This window comes from Hyla sarda, chromosome 1, assembly GCF_029499605.1.
Source record: "Hyla sarda isolate aHylSar1 chromosome 1, aHylSar1.hap1, whole genome shotgun sequence".
Taxonomy (NCBI): Eukaryota; Metazoa; Chordata; class Amphibia; order Anura; family Hylidae; genus Hyla; species Hyla sarda.
The window spans coordinates 194,224,545-194,240,484 of NC_079189.1; the positions used below are offsets into that span (position 1 = coordinate 194,224,545).

General features: G+C 40.1%; 1 protein-coding gene across 1 annotated transcript in view; it reads left to right on the forward strand.

The window, feature by feature from the left end:
* Positions 1-1,235: 1,235 nt before the first annotated feature.
* Positions 1,236-15,940, forward strand: part of SLC39A8 (solute carrier family 39 member 8) — a 51,120-nt gene continuing 36,415 nt past the window's right edge. Inside the window, exon 1 of the mRNA XM_056551797.1 lies at positions 1,236-1,909. Coding sequence (XP_056407772.1) covers positions 1,679-1,909 — 231 coding nt within the window. The 5' untranslated portion in view covers positions 1,236-1,678. The remainder of the gene's footprint in view (positions 1,910-15,940) is intronic.

The following is a 15,940-nucleotide window of genomic DNA, read 5'->3' on the forward strand; positions in this document are numbered from 1 at the left end:
TAATGTAATGCAATATGGACATTTGTTGGTATAAAAAAGAGCAAATTGGATAGCTTTAGCAGAATATGGAATTCTTAGATATCAATTTGGAAAAAAAGTATGGTTTAGGTTATGTGAATAGAGTAAAGAATGTTGTGATACCATCATTTTATATTGGTATGATGTACAAGACATGTTGATTAGATTAATAAAAATAAATCTATCTATCTATCTTTCTAAGGCTGTACTTGTCACCAGGTGTCTGGGCCTACTGCAGCAGTGTTGAGGGGGGCAACAGTTGAAGGGAACCTGTCTTCCGATTTTACCATATATAACACGTGGAAAGGCAATATATAGCATAAAATCTTCTTCCTCTCCATCCCATGGAGACATTCCTGCTGGCAGTGATGGTGAGGATATTGAGTTTGAAAGTGTCCCCAGCCAGCTTCGTAAGTTATCCCCTGGGTGTAGAGCTATACTCACCTAGTCCATTCTTCTCCGGTTGTTATCACACCCCATCAGTGTGATTGACAGCCCAGGCACGGCTTGTGTTATTGGTCTTCTCTGTCTGCTAAGGGAGTAGAGTGCTGACAAGTGCTGTCAATCATGCTGAGGGGGCGTGATTACAGCCAGGGCAGTTGGAGTAGGTAAGTATAGCTCACCGCCAGTTTTTTGAGCCAAAGCCAGACAAGTATTCATATGGAAAATTCTAATTCAAAAGTAATGGAAAATATAGAGGAGGGATTTTCCCCTTCTTGCTTTGGCTTACAAACTGCAATGGTAGTTTTCAAAAAAAAAAAAAAATGCCAAGTGGAAATGCAGCCTTATAGGGTATATTCAGTCTGAGTGTCTAGGGCACCATAAGCTATACATATGGCCATATATTTAGAGAGAGAGAGAGCATGAGTTTCATATTTTACGACAAAATGGAATATGAGTGGCTGATTCCATTTGATGTCAGGATTTCTTATTGCCAGGAAAGAAATAACAAGCCAAAAATACTATTTACTACAGTCTACTAGTGTTAAACAAAGCTAAAGTAAAAAAAAATCACCAAACAGTGACCGTGCAGTGCTGAGCTCTACAATAACCCATTTAATGGAAGAACTTGGCCTGCTTCTATTTACTGGTTACATGATGCCAAGTAACATCTGAAGTAGTTAAAAGGAAGACAATCCTCATTGACAAAGAAAAGAGGGAAAGTACACACAGTACAAAATGCGCAATGAAAGAAATACATACTCGGAGGGATCAATGTTTTGCAGGTTGTGATGTAATATTTGAATTAATTACTATGTTTCTGTTTTAATCTGCAGGTTTAATAGACACTGAGACAGTGTTTCCTTATCTGCCACAGACTGGGAAGAGCTTATATCATCTGGTATCAGAGGGCAGTTCCTATCCACAATACTAGCTGAGTTATCACTTGAAGAGGACAAGTGGAAGAAGACAGATACAGTTTAGCTTTCTCTGCAGGAGCCTATAGACTTGTGCAGTGTAAGACGAATACAAAGCCAATGCTAACATACTTAAACTGGCTATTATTGTCTATATACACTTTTTTTTAACAACTAACCAGTTCTGCAAGGTTTGTGTAGTCAACTCCTTGCTCACTTTTTTTTTAAACAACTAACCAGTTTTGCAAGGTTTGTGTAGTCAACTCCTTGCTCTAACAGTGAGCACATACAGCTGCTGTACTATGTGTACTAGGGGGCACTGTGGAAGTATATGGGTTACTTTAGCACTTACATTGACTGTATGGCTGGCAATGGCTCATTCCCAAGAAGCAAACAATATTGCCACAGAGGATGAATTCATTGAAGCTGTCCTGCATACCTATGGAGTCAATGGGAACCTCAGTGCCAGCCATGTGGGCAGGATGCTGGATGGCTGTGGGAGACCTGAGGAGATGCACTCAAGTTTTAACAAGGTAACAACGTTATTCAGATTCCTCTTTACTATGATCTATCTATCTTTCTATCTATCTATCTATCTATCTATCTATCTATCTATCTATCTATCTATCTATCTATCTATCTATCTATGCCAGACACCAGCAGCACACCAAACTTGGTGTAAAAAAAGTAAAAATGTATTGCATCATTCCAGTGTTACAGAAGCAACGTAGCCGCCATTCTCAAGCTCGAGGGGTTGCTGAAACGTTGCTTCTGTAAAACTGGAATGATTAAGTAAATTTTTACTTTTCTGCACCAAGTTCTGGTGTCTGGTATTGATAGATAGATAGATAAATAGACCAGTGTGCACCACCTATGTTTGGTCTATTTTAGTTGTGCTCCTCTCCTGGTATTTTTTTAATTTTATTTATCTATCTATCTTTTTACTTATATATTAAATGATTTATATTTTTGTGATCAGGATAGAAAACAATAACCATTTAAATTAGTAGAAATCTATAAGGGTGTTTTCACATATCCATTGCAATGTTCCGTATGTTGAACGTATACATTCCAGTATACACAACATATCTCCACAATGTATCCCTCTAAATAGCTATACAGTATCATACATTGCCCATAGGCTTCTATGTTAAAGAAATATGTATCATACAGTATACATTTATTGCAGGATGCCTATGTAAAGACTGGTGCAGCAAACTGCACTATTCTGTAAAGCTGAATAAAAGGTGTAGTGACATGTACCAGCCCAACAGTGGCCAAAAGAAGGCTCCTGGCCTCTGTCAGGGAAATGGGGGACTATGTTTGACGTAATTGCTGCAAGCTTTCCCAGTGCATATTCCAAAAGAACACTGCAAAGGTATCAGGATCACAGTCTTTTGTAGAGCACATGTGAAAAGACTGTCAGTGCTTTTGGGAATTGGTAATGTCTTGGTCTGCCTCAATTACTACAAGACTATTATCTAAAGGCTTACACCACATTTCTTATGATAGTCATCATTGTCTGCTGGTTTGTGGGCTGACATGACAACCAGCTATAGTTATGAAGTCATTTTTAATGTGTTCTAATGCCAAATAATAATCTTAAGGCTGGGTTCACAGGTCAGTATTTTGAGTATTTATTTTCAACCAAAACAAGTGGAACCAATACAGAAAAAAACTATACTGGAAAGAGTTGCAACTTTTTCTGTATTTTGGACCCACTTCTGGTTTCATCTAAAAAATACTAATTAAAATGCTATGTGTGAACCCAGACTAAATGCCATTAGGGTATATCAGATTTTATTAAATAATCAGCAAAACAAAAGAAGTATCTTGGTTAAAAAAGGAAAAACAGCAAAGAAACTTACAAGTCACTCTCAAACAGGAGCAATAATTGATACCTATTTACAACAAAAACAGTAACAAAGAGGGATTGATAAACCATCAGAGATCCTGGCCCTAAGTTGTGTATTATCATATGATGTAAAAATAATTTCTAGTTTCTTAAAGATCATTAGATATGAAACATTAAGGAGTATTCAAAGATGATACAAACTTGTCTCTCTATGTGGTCAAGGAGGTGGGGCTAAGCTGTTTAAGTGCCACAGCGCTAAATGTCTCCTGGCTTTCCCTTACCTTAACCGCCCTGTAGGACTGACATGCAGAGCTTGTGAGTAAATAAAAGCATATCGATATACAGTGAGGGGTATATTCACATGTACAGAATCTAAATAATTTAATTCAGCTATAAATCTGCAGCAGATCCTGTGTGTGTGAATACAGCATAAGGCTAGGGTCACACGTAACAGATCCGCAGCGTATTTTATGCTGTGGATGCGACGGTGACCCAACCCATGCCTCCAGCTGTTGACCGCCCTGACTCGCCCCATCCCCTGGCCTTCATGCAGCAGATATACACCACTCCAAACAGCCACACAGGGGCCTGCGAGTCACTGTGCACAGACACAGTGTACTTAGACATCACAGCTGCTTCGCGATGCAAGTGTATCTGCCGGGAGCAGCAGATTGCCGCTGCGAGCAGGCCAGGGGATGGTGTGGGGGGTTGCAACAGCTGGAAGCACACTATGGGTCGGGTCATCGGCGGATTCTCGGCATAAAATACGCTGCGGATCCGTTACATGTGTCCCTACCCTAAGGCTAGGATTCCACTTGTTTTTTTTTTCTGGCAGTTTTTGGAAAACTGCCACTGCAGTTTTTGAGCCAAATTCAGAAGTGGATCCATAAGGGAGGAGAAGTGTAAGTCCTTCCTTTATATTTCTCATTCCTTTTGAATACATTTCTGGCTTTGGCTAAAAAACTGCAGTGGCAGTTTTCAAAAAAACTGCCAGTAAAAAAAACAAGTGGAAACTTAGCCTAAGGCTGGGTTTCCCCTTAGCAGTTATTTTGAAAACCCACCACTGCAGTTTATGAGCCAAAACTCAGAGTGGATCCAGCAAGAAGAAGTATAATTCTTTTCTTTATATTTCTTATTTGTTTTGAACGAACTAAAGCAGGTTTTCAAAAACACTGCAAAGTGGAAACCCAGCCTAGCAGTATTTTAACCCCTTAAGGACCGGGGTTTTTTCCATTTTTGAATTTTCGTTTTTTGCTCCTTGCCTTTAAAAAATCATAACTCTTTCAATTTTGCACCTAAAAATCCATATGATTGCTTATTTTTTGCGCCACCAATTTTACTTTGTACTGACGTCAGTCATTTTGCCCAAAAATCTACAGTGAAACGGAAAAAAAAATAATTGTGAGACAAAATTGAAAAAAAAAAACCGTTTTGTAACTTTTGGCGGCTTCCGTTTCTACGTAGTACATTTTTCGGTAAAAACGACACCTTATCTTTAAAATGATACCCTATTTATATAGGTTTGATTTTGTCGTACTTCTGTAAAAAATCATAACTTCATGCAGGAAAAGTAATACGTTTAAAATTGTCATCTTCTGACCCCTATAACTTTTTTATTTTTCCGCTTATGGGGTGGTATGAGGGCTCATTTTTTGCGCCGTGATCTGACGTTTTTAACTGTACCATTTATGCATTGATAGGACTTATTGATTTTTTCATGATATAAAAAGTGACCAAAAATGCACTATTTTGGACTTTTGATTTTTTTTGCGCGTACGCCATTGACCGTGCGGTTTAATCAACGATACATTTTTATAATTCGGACATTTCCGCACGCGGCGATACCATATATGTTTATTTTTATTTACACTGTGTTTTTTTTTATGGGAAAAGGGGGTGATTCAAACTTTTAATAGCGGAGGGGTTAAATGATCTTCACTTTTTTTTTTAATGTAACTTTTCTCATTTGGCCAAATTATACCTCTCATCCGAATTTGGACCCACACAGATGACCTGTAAGTGGATGTTAATCCAGATCACAGGTTTCGGTGTGACTGTGAGAGAAAACCTAATTATCAATTGTATTTGGTTAACTGATTGATGTAGTAGCTAGGGGGAGGGGGCAATTACTTTTGCACATAGGGCCAGGTAGGGACAGTATTTTTCCTTCAATAAATGAAATTATAATTTAGTGGATTCTTGCGTTTACTTGGGTTATCTTTGTCTAATAATAAAAGTATTTTAATGATCTGAAACATTGAAACAAGTGTGACACATATCCAAAAAAACATGAAATTGGGAAAGGAGCTGATGCTTTTTCATCACACTTTATCAATATATTTTGAACGTTTTCCTTAAAATCGTGCACTCATCTTAAAGGGAACCTGTTATGATTTTCATGCAACCTGAACCGTGAATCATTAGGGAGATGCCTGATCGCTTCTGCCTGCGGTATATATAAATATTAAAACAAATAGGGAGACATAAATCATTTAGAGGTGAAATTTATTTTTTCAAATCAACTGGTGCCATAAAGTTAAACATATTTTAAAATTTCTATTAACAAATCTTAATCCTTTCTGTACTTAGCTGCTACAGAGCAGTTTGTGTAGTTCTTTCCAGTCTGACCACAGTGCTCTCTGATGCCACCTCTGTCCGTGTCAGGAACTATGCAGAGTGGGAGCAAATCACCATAGCAAACTGCTCTGGACAGCTCCTGACATGAACAGAGGTGGCAGCAGAGAGCACTATGGTCAGACTGGAAAGAACTACACAACTGTCAGGCTCCCATTCAGATAGGTGGACTTAAGGCATGCCCTATGTCGGTAAAATGTAAAAACAGTTGACAGAAAATAATTTAAGTTTTTATTTACACATTGTATCTTTGATGAGTGATAAATGCTTTTACAGAAAATTATTTTTCTTTGTGTTTTTAAGCCTTTTTTTGTGATATTATTTATTTTGTAAAATTTTTAACATGTATTTTCGTTCAGCATTTTCACATCAAATGAAAGGTCTACAATGTCCAGCATGATAGGTCCTAATAATTAGTGTTGAGCACGAATAATGGAAATGCTAATTTTTACTGCAAATATCTTCACTTCGCGATTTTGCGAATATTTAGAATACAGTGATATATATTCGGAATGACGAATATTCATATTTTTCTTGTTTTTTTAGGTGAAAGATATAATTGCAGATGCACACTATGCCAATTTCATCACACATTTTCACATGAAAAAAAAAGAGAACAAACATAGCAAATATGCGAATTTCGCGACTATAGGACGAATATTCGTCCATATATTTGTGAAATATCGCTAATTCGAATATGGCCTATGACTCTCATCACTACTAACAAATGCCAGGAAAAAAGTATGTTTAAAATGGCATAAAACCACCAAAAAGCCATAAAAATCTCTTTAAAAATTTACTTTTTTTTATAAAGTTTGTAAAAATAGTACAAATATTGTGTGTGAAGGATTCCTAAGGAGGGTTTCACACATAGTATTTGGTAACAGTTTTGTGGCAGTTTTTCATTCAGTTTTTGAGCCTGAACCAGAAGTAGATTAGAAAAGGATTGGGAATATAAATGCTTCCTGACGGATTACTTCTGGATGTCCCTGTATGTATACCACTACTGTACTCAATTGTGCTACTAACCTCTGTTGGTGTTGTCAACCACCAGGAGGTATAGTTTCTTGGTGGCCATCTTGCAGAAAAAGTCCAGCTAGTGCCTACGCCCATGGCTCAGTACTGACATTGAGAGTAGTAAGATGATACAGAACACTGCACCATGGACAGAGGTATAGCTTATAGTTTCTGGGCCCCGATGCAAAATCTGCAACAGGGCACCAAATGCCAGTTATAATACTGGTCTCTTATGGGGCAGATGTGCTTTGGGGCCCCCTTAGGCACCAGGGCCCCGATGCGACTGCTACCTCTGCAACCTCTATTGCTACGCCCCTGACCATGGAATTTATGTCTAAGGAGGAGCATATATTAGGTTGAAGAAGGAGTAAATTAGTAAATATGTGCTGTAGCAGCTCTGTTAAGTGCCAGAGGCACAGCTGGCCTGAGTACAGTTGCTGTGAGACAAGACAGTGGGCTAGTGTCAGAGATAAGAAGGGACATTGTGACCAATTGCCTAAACAGTGTAGGTTTAAAGAATTGTAGCCCAGAGATAGACTGAATACCAGACAGAAAGGAGACTGATTGCTCTAAGACCCAATTAAAGGACCTTTTCCTCTGTGCTAACAGATTGAGTGGACTAGTGGGGCAATAAGGGGATCATTCTAGAGTTAAATAGATTTTCCAACCATAATTGAATAATAGTCTATCCCTAGAATAGGCTTTCCATAACTGATTGATGGGATTGATGGGCATTAGCTGTTCAGGCCAGTCACAGCGCCCAAATGTATATACAATGAGCTGAGCTGCAGTAGCCCCGCATGGCCTAACTGTCTATTTATCTATCCTAAAACTAAGCCATCATTCAATTTTGCCTGAAAAACCTGATTTGATATTGTACTCTGCCCCTACCATTCTATCTGTATTAGAAAGTTAGTATACCGTTAACTGCAGTAGTCCCTTACAGATGATGCATCCCTTTTGATAAGGACTTGCACTAAAAGTGTTGTGGTCCCCATATGACTTGGGGACGTGTTGTGCAGCATATATGTGAAGTGTTTGATGCATGCAGCCAAGGGTACTTGGGTTTCCTTGAAAGGAAGTCTCATAGAAAGCACAAGCCGTATAGAGGCGCAGGACAATTCCTATGCAAATTCACTGGTGCAGCCCAGTCGGATACACATTGGGACAGACAGTGGTATTAAAGGCATCTCTGTTTTGTGGCCTGCAGTTGTGCTACTGTAAAAAACAAACAAACAAAAAACACTATTTGTTGAATCACAAGGTCTGTGTCATTCAGATGCCTTGGTTTGATTGATGTTGTAACTCATTATTTTATACTTATTTTTATTTATACTCATTATTTTATACTCATTATTTTATACTGTGGATACTGAAGGTGTGCAGAATTCTCAGTCATTTTGACATATTCAAATATATACGGCATTTCTAATGTTCTGATGTATCACAGGAGGATCCAATAAGTGATAGAAACATATAGCACCCGAAAGACCACATTGACTATAATGGGGTCTCTCGGGTTTCTGTCATAAGTTCATGGACAGTCTGTGTTTGTTTCCTACTGTGCATAAAAATATATATATATTTTTTTTTATATATGTCTATGCTTCTTTTTAAGCTAGAGGAGCTTGTGCAGGTTATGAGTTCTAATTCTCATCTTTTTATAGTTCCCATTAAATGCAGGTATAATGTGTTGGCAGTATTCTGAACTGTACATATACACCTATGATTGTTTATTATTTTTTAATGTGTCTGTAAACAATTCTGGAACAATCAGGTTTGTTGCTAAAGTAAAATTTTTGCAATGGAAGACGGAATTTTTTTTAACAGACAATACAGACAATACGGCAATACTCAAAAGGATAATAGGATTCAGAGTGATGCTAGAAGGACTTGCAGTTTTTTCGCATATGTGTAAATTCGCATATGTGAAAATTTAGGAACTTTATAGCAAGTATACCAGTGTAACTTGATAGAAGCAGCAGAAGGGAGGGATCAACATTCGCGAATATTCGCATATGTGAATTTTCGCATATGCGAATATTCGCCCGGCGGTCTCACACAGTAGTATTAGAGCCTTCTTTAGACCACACAAGCTGGAAGCAGAGAGGGATGATCACTGTGATGTGTACTGTGAAAAAAAAAGCGAATATTCGTAATTTCGAATATATAGTGCTATATTCACGAATATTCGCGAATATGCAATATTCGCGAATACAATTCGAACTGCGAATATTCGCGAGCAACACTAATTATGGAAGATAAGTACAGGTTATAGAATTGGTGACTATGTATTGCTTGAATTGCACTATGCCAATAAATATATTTATACTGCAATATGTTACCATATTCACAATAAAAAAAATGTATATATAAGAAGTATTTCTTCATATAGGAATTTTTTCTCACAGAAAAGGATTGCAGTAACACATGTTTTGTTATACACATGTTTATTTCCTTTGTGTGTATTGGAACTAAACCAAAAAAGGGAGGAAAAAAAGCAAATTGGACATAATGTCACACCAAACTCCAAAAATGGGCTGGACAATATTATTGGCACCCTTTTAAAATTGTGGGAATATAAGATTGTTTCAAGCATGTGATGCTCCTTTTAACTCACCTGGGGCAAGTAACAGGTGTGAGCAACATAAAAATCACCTTAAAGCAGATAAAAAGGAGAGAAGTTCACTTATTCTTTGCATTGTGTGTCACATTAAGCACGGACAACAGAAAGAGGAGAAGAGAACTGTCTGAGGACTTGAGAACCAAAATTGTGAAAAAATATCAACAATCTCAAGGTTACAAGTCCATCTCTAGAGGTCTAGATTTGCCTTTGCCCACGGTGCGCAACATTATCAAGTTTGCAACCCATGGCACTGTAGCTAATCTCTCTGGGAGTGGACGGAAGAGAAAAATTTATGAAAGGTGTCAACGCAGGATAGTCCGGATAGAGGATAAGAAGCCCCAAACAAGTTCCAAAGAAATTCAAGCTGTCCTGCAGGCTCAGGGAGCATCAGTGTCAGTCGACATTTAAATGAAATGAAATGCTATGGCAGGAGACCCAGGAGGACCCCACTGCTGACACAGAGACACAGTACCTACAGTGAAATATGGTGGAGGCTCAATTATGTTTTGGGGTTGTTGGGGCATCATGAAATCTGAGGATTACCAACGGATTTTGGGTTGCACTGTACAGCCCATTGTCAGAAAGCTGGGTTTGCAACCGATATCTTGGGTCTTCCAGCAGGACAATGACCCCAAACATAAGTCAAAAAGCACTCAGAAATGGATGGCAACAAAGTGCTGGAGAGTTCTGAAGTGGCAGCAATGAGTCCAGATCTAAATCTCATTGAACACCTGTGGAGTGATCTTAAAATTCCTGTTGGGAAAAGGCGCCTTCCAATAAGAGAGACCTGGAGCACTTTGCAAAGGAAGAGTGGTCCAACATTCCGGCTGAGAGGTGTAAGAAGCTTATTGATGGTTATAGGAAGCGACTGATTTCAGTTATTTGTTCCAAAGGGCATGCAAGCAAATATTAAGTTAAGGGTGCCCATTTTTGGAGTTTGGTGTGACATTATGTCCAATTAGCTTTTTTTCCCTCCCTTTTTTGGTTTAGTTCCAATACACACAAAGGGAATAAACATGTGTACAGCAAAACATGTGTTACTGCAATCCTTTTCTGTGAGAAATACTTCATTTTCTTGAAAAATTTCAGGGGTGCCAACATTTACGGCCATGACTGTATATTGTAAATTTGAGTAATTGTATTAGCCCAGTAATGCAGATGCAAAATGAAAAAAATGTTGCAGTTTTGTTTTTTGGATTTTCAAAAACACACAAGAGAGAAAGACATTTGAAGCTAAAATGATATTGCTTTTTGATTCCAAAAACAGCGGACTCAATGTGGATTTGAGCTTCTTAGGCCCCTTTCACGCTATAAAGTTGCTCCGCTAAAAGACCAGTTATAAACTTCCGTTTGAAAAGCCTTAAAAACAGATGTTAAACGTCTGTTACAAAATTCCATTAAAGTCTATAGGATTTTTTGATTATCTGTTATGACCTGTTATAGCCAATCATGAATAACAGATGTTATTTGTGACGGAAGAAAAAACGGCACATGCGCAAATTTTTCTTCTATCAAAAAAGGAGTAAATTAACGGCCGTTATTTTTAACATTGAACTCTATGGCAAATGGATGAGCCATAATGTCATCCGTTGCCACCTGGTTTATAATATCCGTTGTTACTTCTAAGCATGCTCAGAAGAGGTGACATCAGCAGACTCCTGCAGTGCTGAGGGACTACTACTGCTCCCATCATAGAACAGACTTGTTTCCATGATGGGAGTAGTAATTCCCCTGCTGCGGGAGTCTGTCAGTGGCTGGGAGTGCTTCATTAGTGTTTGTACTACTACCCCCATCATGGAACAGACCCTGTTCCATGATGGGGGTTGTAGTACAGGGGCTGAGGGATTGATCGCACTGGGTCTCACTTCTGAGACCCGATGTGATCAGAAGTTATTAAACAGGGGAGCAAGCGGCATGCCCCACTCCCATGCGATGTACAATGTATTTTACTTTCATTTTTAAATTCCCCACTGGGAACCCTTAATGGCCGGTACCGAGGAGGCATTCAGGGCTACCGGCGGGGCTTTCAAATAGAAGCGCTGCGGTAAGGAAAGATATATAGAATCGCTGGGGGAAGTATATGTCTGGCCCCGCAGCGCTTCTATATATCTTGCCCCCTGCAGCGCATATATATATTTCCCCCTGCAGCGCATTATTATATTTCCCCCCCCCACAGCGCATTATATTTTCCCCCCACATCGCTATCATATGCCCCGGGCAGCGCTGTGAATGAAAAGTACTCTATTAGCAGAGCATCGGGCTGGGTAGCCGACCGGCCCGATGTGCTGCTGAAAGAATACTTGTCTTTCATAGTGCTGAGGCGGCATATATACATAGAAGCACTGTGGGGGCCAGGTAACGCTATATGCCTGGCCCCCACAGCGCTTTTATAATCATATGCCTCCGCAGTGCTATGAATGAAAAGTATTCTAACAGCAGCATATCTGGCCGGCCGGATGGGCTGCTGATAGAATACTTTTCATTCATAGCGCTGCAGAGGCATATGATTATAGAAGCGCTGTGGGGGCCAGACATATGGATATATGTCTGACCTCCACAGCGCTTTTATAATCATATGCCTCCGCAGCGCTATGAATGAAAAGTATTCTAACAGCAGCGTATCTGGCCGGCCGGAAGGGCTGATGATAGAATACTTTTCATTCATAGCGCTGCAGAGGCATATGATTATAGAAGCGCTGTGGGGGCCAGACATATGGATATATGTCTGACCTCCGCAGCGCATCTGCAATACAGATGCCACCACAGCACTATGAATGACAAATGTTCTTTCAGCAGCGCATTGGGCCAGGGGAGCTTCCCGGCCCAATGCGCTGCTAATAGAATACTTTTCATTCATAGCGCTGCCGGGGGCTTATAATAGCGCTGCGGGGGTAAAATAAAATAATGCGCTTCCGGGGGGAAAATTTAATAATGCGCTGCTGGGGGGGAAAATTTAATAATGCGCTGCTGGGGGGGAAAATATAATAATGCGCTGCGGGGGGAGTGGGGGGGAGAATATATATATATATATATATGCACTGCGGGGGGAGGGGGGGAGAATATATATATATATATATATATGCACTGCTGGGGGAAATGTTTAAATGTGCTGCGGGGGGCAAGATATATAGAAGTGCTACGGGGGCTGACATATACCCCCACCCCCCAGCGATTCTATATATTTTTCCCCACCACAGCGCTTCCATTTGAAAACCCCGCCAGGAGTCCTGAATGGCTCCTCAGTACCGGCCATCTAGGTCTCCCGGTGGGGAATTTACAAAATGAAAGTAAAATACATCACAGGGGAGTGGAGCATGCCGCCCGCTCCACTGTTTAATAACTTCTAATCGCATCGGGTATAAGAAGTGAGAGCCGGTGCGATCAATCCCTCCGCCCCTGTACTTCAACCCCCATCATTGAACAGAGTCTGTTCCATGATGGGGGCAGTAGTACAAACACTAATGTAGCCTCCCCAGCTGTCTGCAGACTCCTGCAGCCGGGGAACTACTACTCCCATCATGGAAACAAGTCTGTTCCATGGTGGGAGTGGTAGTAGTCCCGGCTGTGGGAATCTGTAGGCAGAGGTGTTAAAACGGCCATACATGAGGGATGTTATAACGGGTCTTAACAGATGAATATGCCCGTAATTTTGACAGACGTTATTCAGCTGTTAGCACCCGTTATTTCATCCGTTATTATACATCCGTTTTTACACAGAAAACGGATATTTAATAACAGATGAATACTCATAGTGTGAAAGGAGCCCTATCGCATTATCAAAACTTCTTATAACCTGTGCTGTACTGTCTTCTCTTTTGCATCTCACTTTGTCTCTCCCCTGCTCCCCCCCTTTTTCTTATCCTTATCTATGAAGTCTATGTTCCTATAGCTTGACAATTTATGACCTATCTTAGTGTGAATTCTCCAAATCTATTGTCTAAACCTGCATATTTGTGATAGAAAACCTGTGTTTTCTGCTTGTGAGCTTAGGTTTGCTTTCGAATTGATACAGGGAAGAATCCTGAAAGCTTGTCTCCACAAAATTATTTTATGTGTGAATGTACCTTTAGTCATCCAGTCAAAAAGAGTCAGAGGCAGTGCCGAGCCTTTAATGTGCCATGGGCTGGTCCATCCATGATAGACAGACAGTCAGTTCTCCATTTCCAGCATAAGCATTTAGTATGTGAAAAACTGCCACAAAAACTGCAGCATTTTGCCCAAAAAAAGTATAGGGCAGATTTATTAAAAGGAAACTAACAGCCTTTTCACCGCACTAAATCCAAAATACTGCCTTATAGAGCGAGTGAACAGCATTAAAAACTTTGGCCGCTTACTTTAATTGGTTGCGTAGTTTCAGAGTTTTGCAGTTTTTTAATCCATTGCTATTGTGCAGCTGTGCGCAATGGAGGCGGGGAGCCAGCTCCCCTTCCTCCTCAATATTCACTGCCCAGCCCGCTCCCATGATGATTATGCAAATCTCTTCACTCTGACGTCATTAGGACGTGAAAGCCTGCCAGGGATGAGCGCTGTTCTCTTTGGACAGGGAGCAGGCACCACTGCCTCATTACACTCAGAAGTTAGCGGCACCTACACTCTGCTCAGAGAGAAGAGTACTGACCCCCGGCAGGTTCTTATGTAATGTGAGAGTGAACACATTTGCATATTAATGAGGGGGGGCGGGCTGAGCGGTGAATATATGGGGCATGGGATCTTGGCGAGCCACCTCCCCCGTCTCGATTACAGGCAGCAGCACAATAGCTACGGATTAATAACTAAGCAACTATGCAACCAACCAAAGTAAGTGACAAATGTTTTTAATGCTGTTTATCTGCACAATAATCCAGTAAATTGGGTTTAGTGCGGATGAACAGACTATCAGTTTCCCTTTCCCCTAAAAGTGCCTAACAGAAAAACTGTTTTTGTTGCCTATATTAACCAAATCAAGCATGCTTAGGAAGGATCTGCACTTGTCTTGGGGCTAAATGGCTATGCTGTGAGATTACCATAATACTGTGGCTAGCTTTTTGTGAACTGATATTTCCTGTTTGATTTTTCTTTTTATTTTACTACAAATCCCACAATTCCATTTTCCTCCCTCCCACACATCAGCCACCCCACCCATTGAAACATAAATAAGCTGCATGCATTCAAAAGACCTGTGGTTTTCAATCAGGGTGCCTACAGTTGCTGCATTAGTTGCAGATTGATTTCTCTCCTACCAAGCGATCTCTCCATCCATTGAAGCAGACAGGCTCCCTGTCATCAGCTGACTAGTGAGTCAGGTCTCGGCCGGAGGTATTTTTATAGTGTGAAAGCAGCCTTACAGTGATTTAATCTCCTATAATAATATGAAACGATTTAGGGTAATTTCACTCCAATCACCAACAGATCCCACCACATTTACTTTTTTAAACAGTTTCAGACATTACTCTGAGTTGCAATACAGGTCTCTAAGTTGTCCAATTTAGTACAATATGACTGCACATTTACCAAAAGTATACTTGGCAGGAGTGGGTGATATCCCCTGCCCCTCTGCTTCATGAGTACACTAGGGCTCTTGCCTCTCCTGCTTCTTGCTCTCATTCAGTTCCACTATGCCTCCCACTGTCCCAAACAAGTCACCTCCTCCATACCCCCTGTATAATGTAACCAAACTACAGCCACAATAATAATTCTTGCAAATCCTGATATGTCTCCTGATTCTCCCACCAAGCGATCGCTCCACCCATTGAAGCAGACAGGCTCCCTGTCATGAGCTGACTAGGGAGTCAGGTCTCGGCCGCATTGCAACCTGGGAAAAATCTGAGACAACAGTAATTTTGTATGCAGTTCAAAATGAATAGTGGGGTGAAAATCACAGAAGAATTGTGAGAAAACCGTCACACACATGTACAGACACTATATTGTGAACTACACTAACTTTATAGCCCCTGTAGCATAGTCAAATAAAAAAAAATCCTGGAATACCCCTTTAATTCTACAAGTTCCATTCAAATAAGTTAGAAACCTCCTTTAATAAACAACATGTTTCCTGTAAATTACAGTAAAACCAGCACTAAATGGCCAACGTGTGTTTTGTCTTCCACATATTTGAATATACACCTCCCTGTGTCCGAGAGCCTAACACATTGTTCTAGTTGGTCTTTACATACATGTAAGTAGCTGTATCTCGAGTCCATGAATACTAAATGTAAATATCATAGTTAGCATCATGTCTGTAAGGGTAGAAATATCAATGAACTGCTGTTCTTATCTGTTCAACTCTGTTCACAGACACAGTAAAAGAATGGTTATCTTCAAAATTCTCTCAGTCATCACTTTGTAAAGTCATCCCCTCCTACTGTATCTGATGCTAGTACAGCACTTACAGCCTGTTATCTCATTCCAAACAAAATTCAAACATTTCTCAAAACAGTTTGCAGATACTAAAAA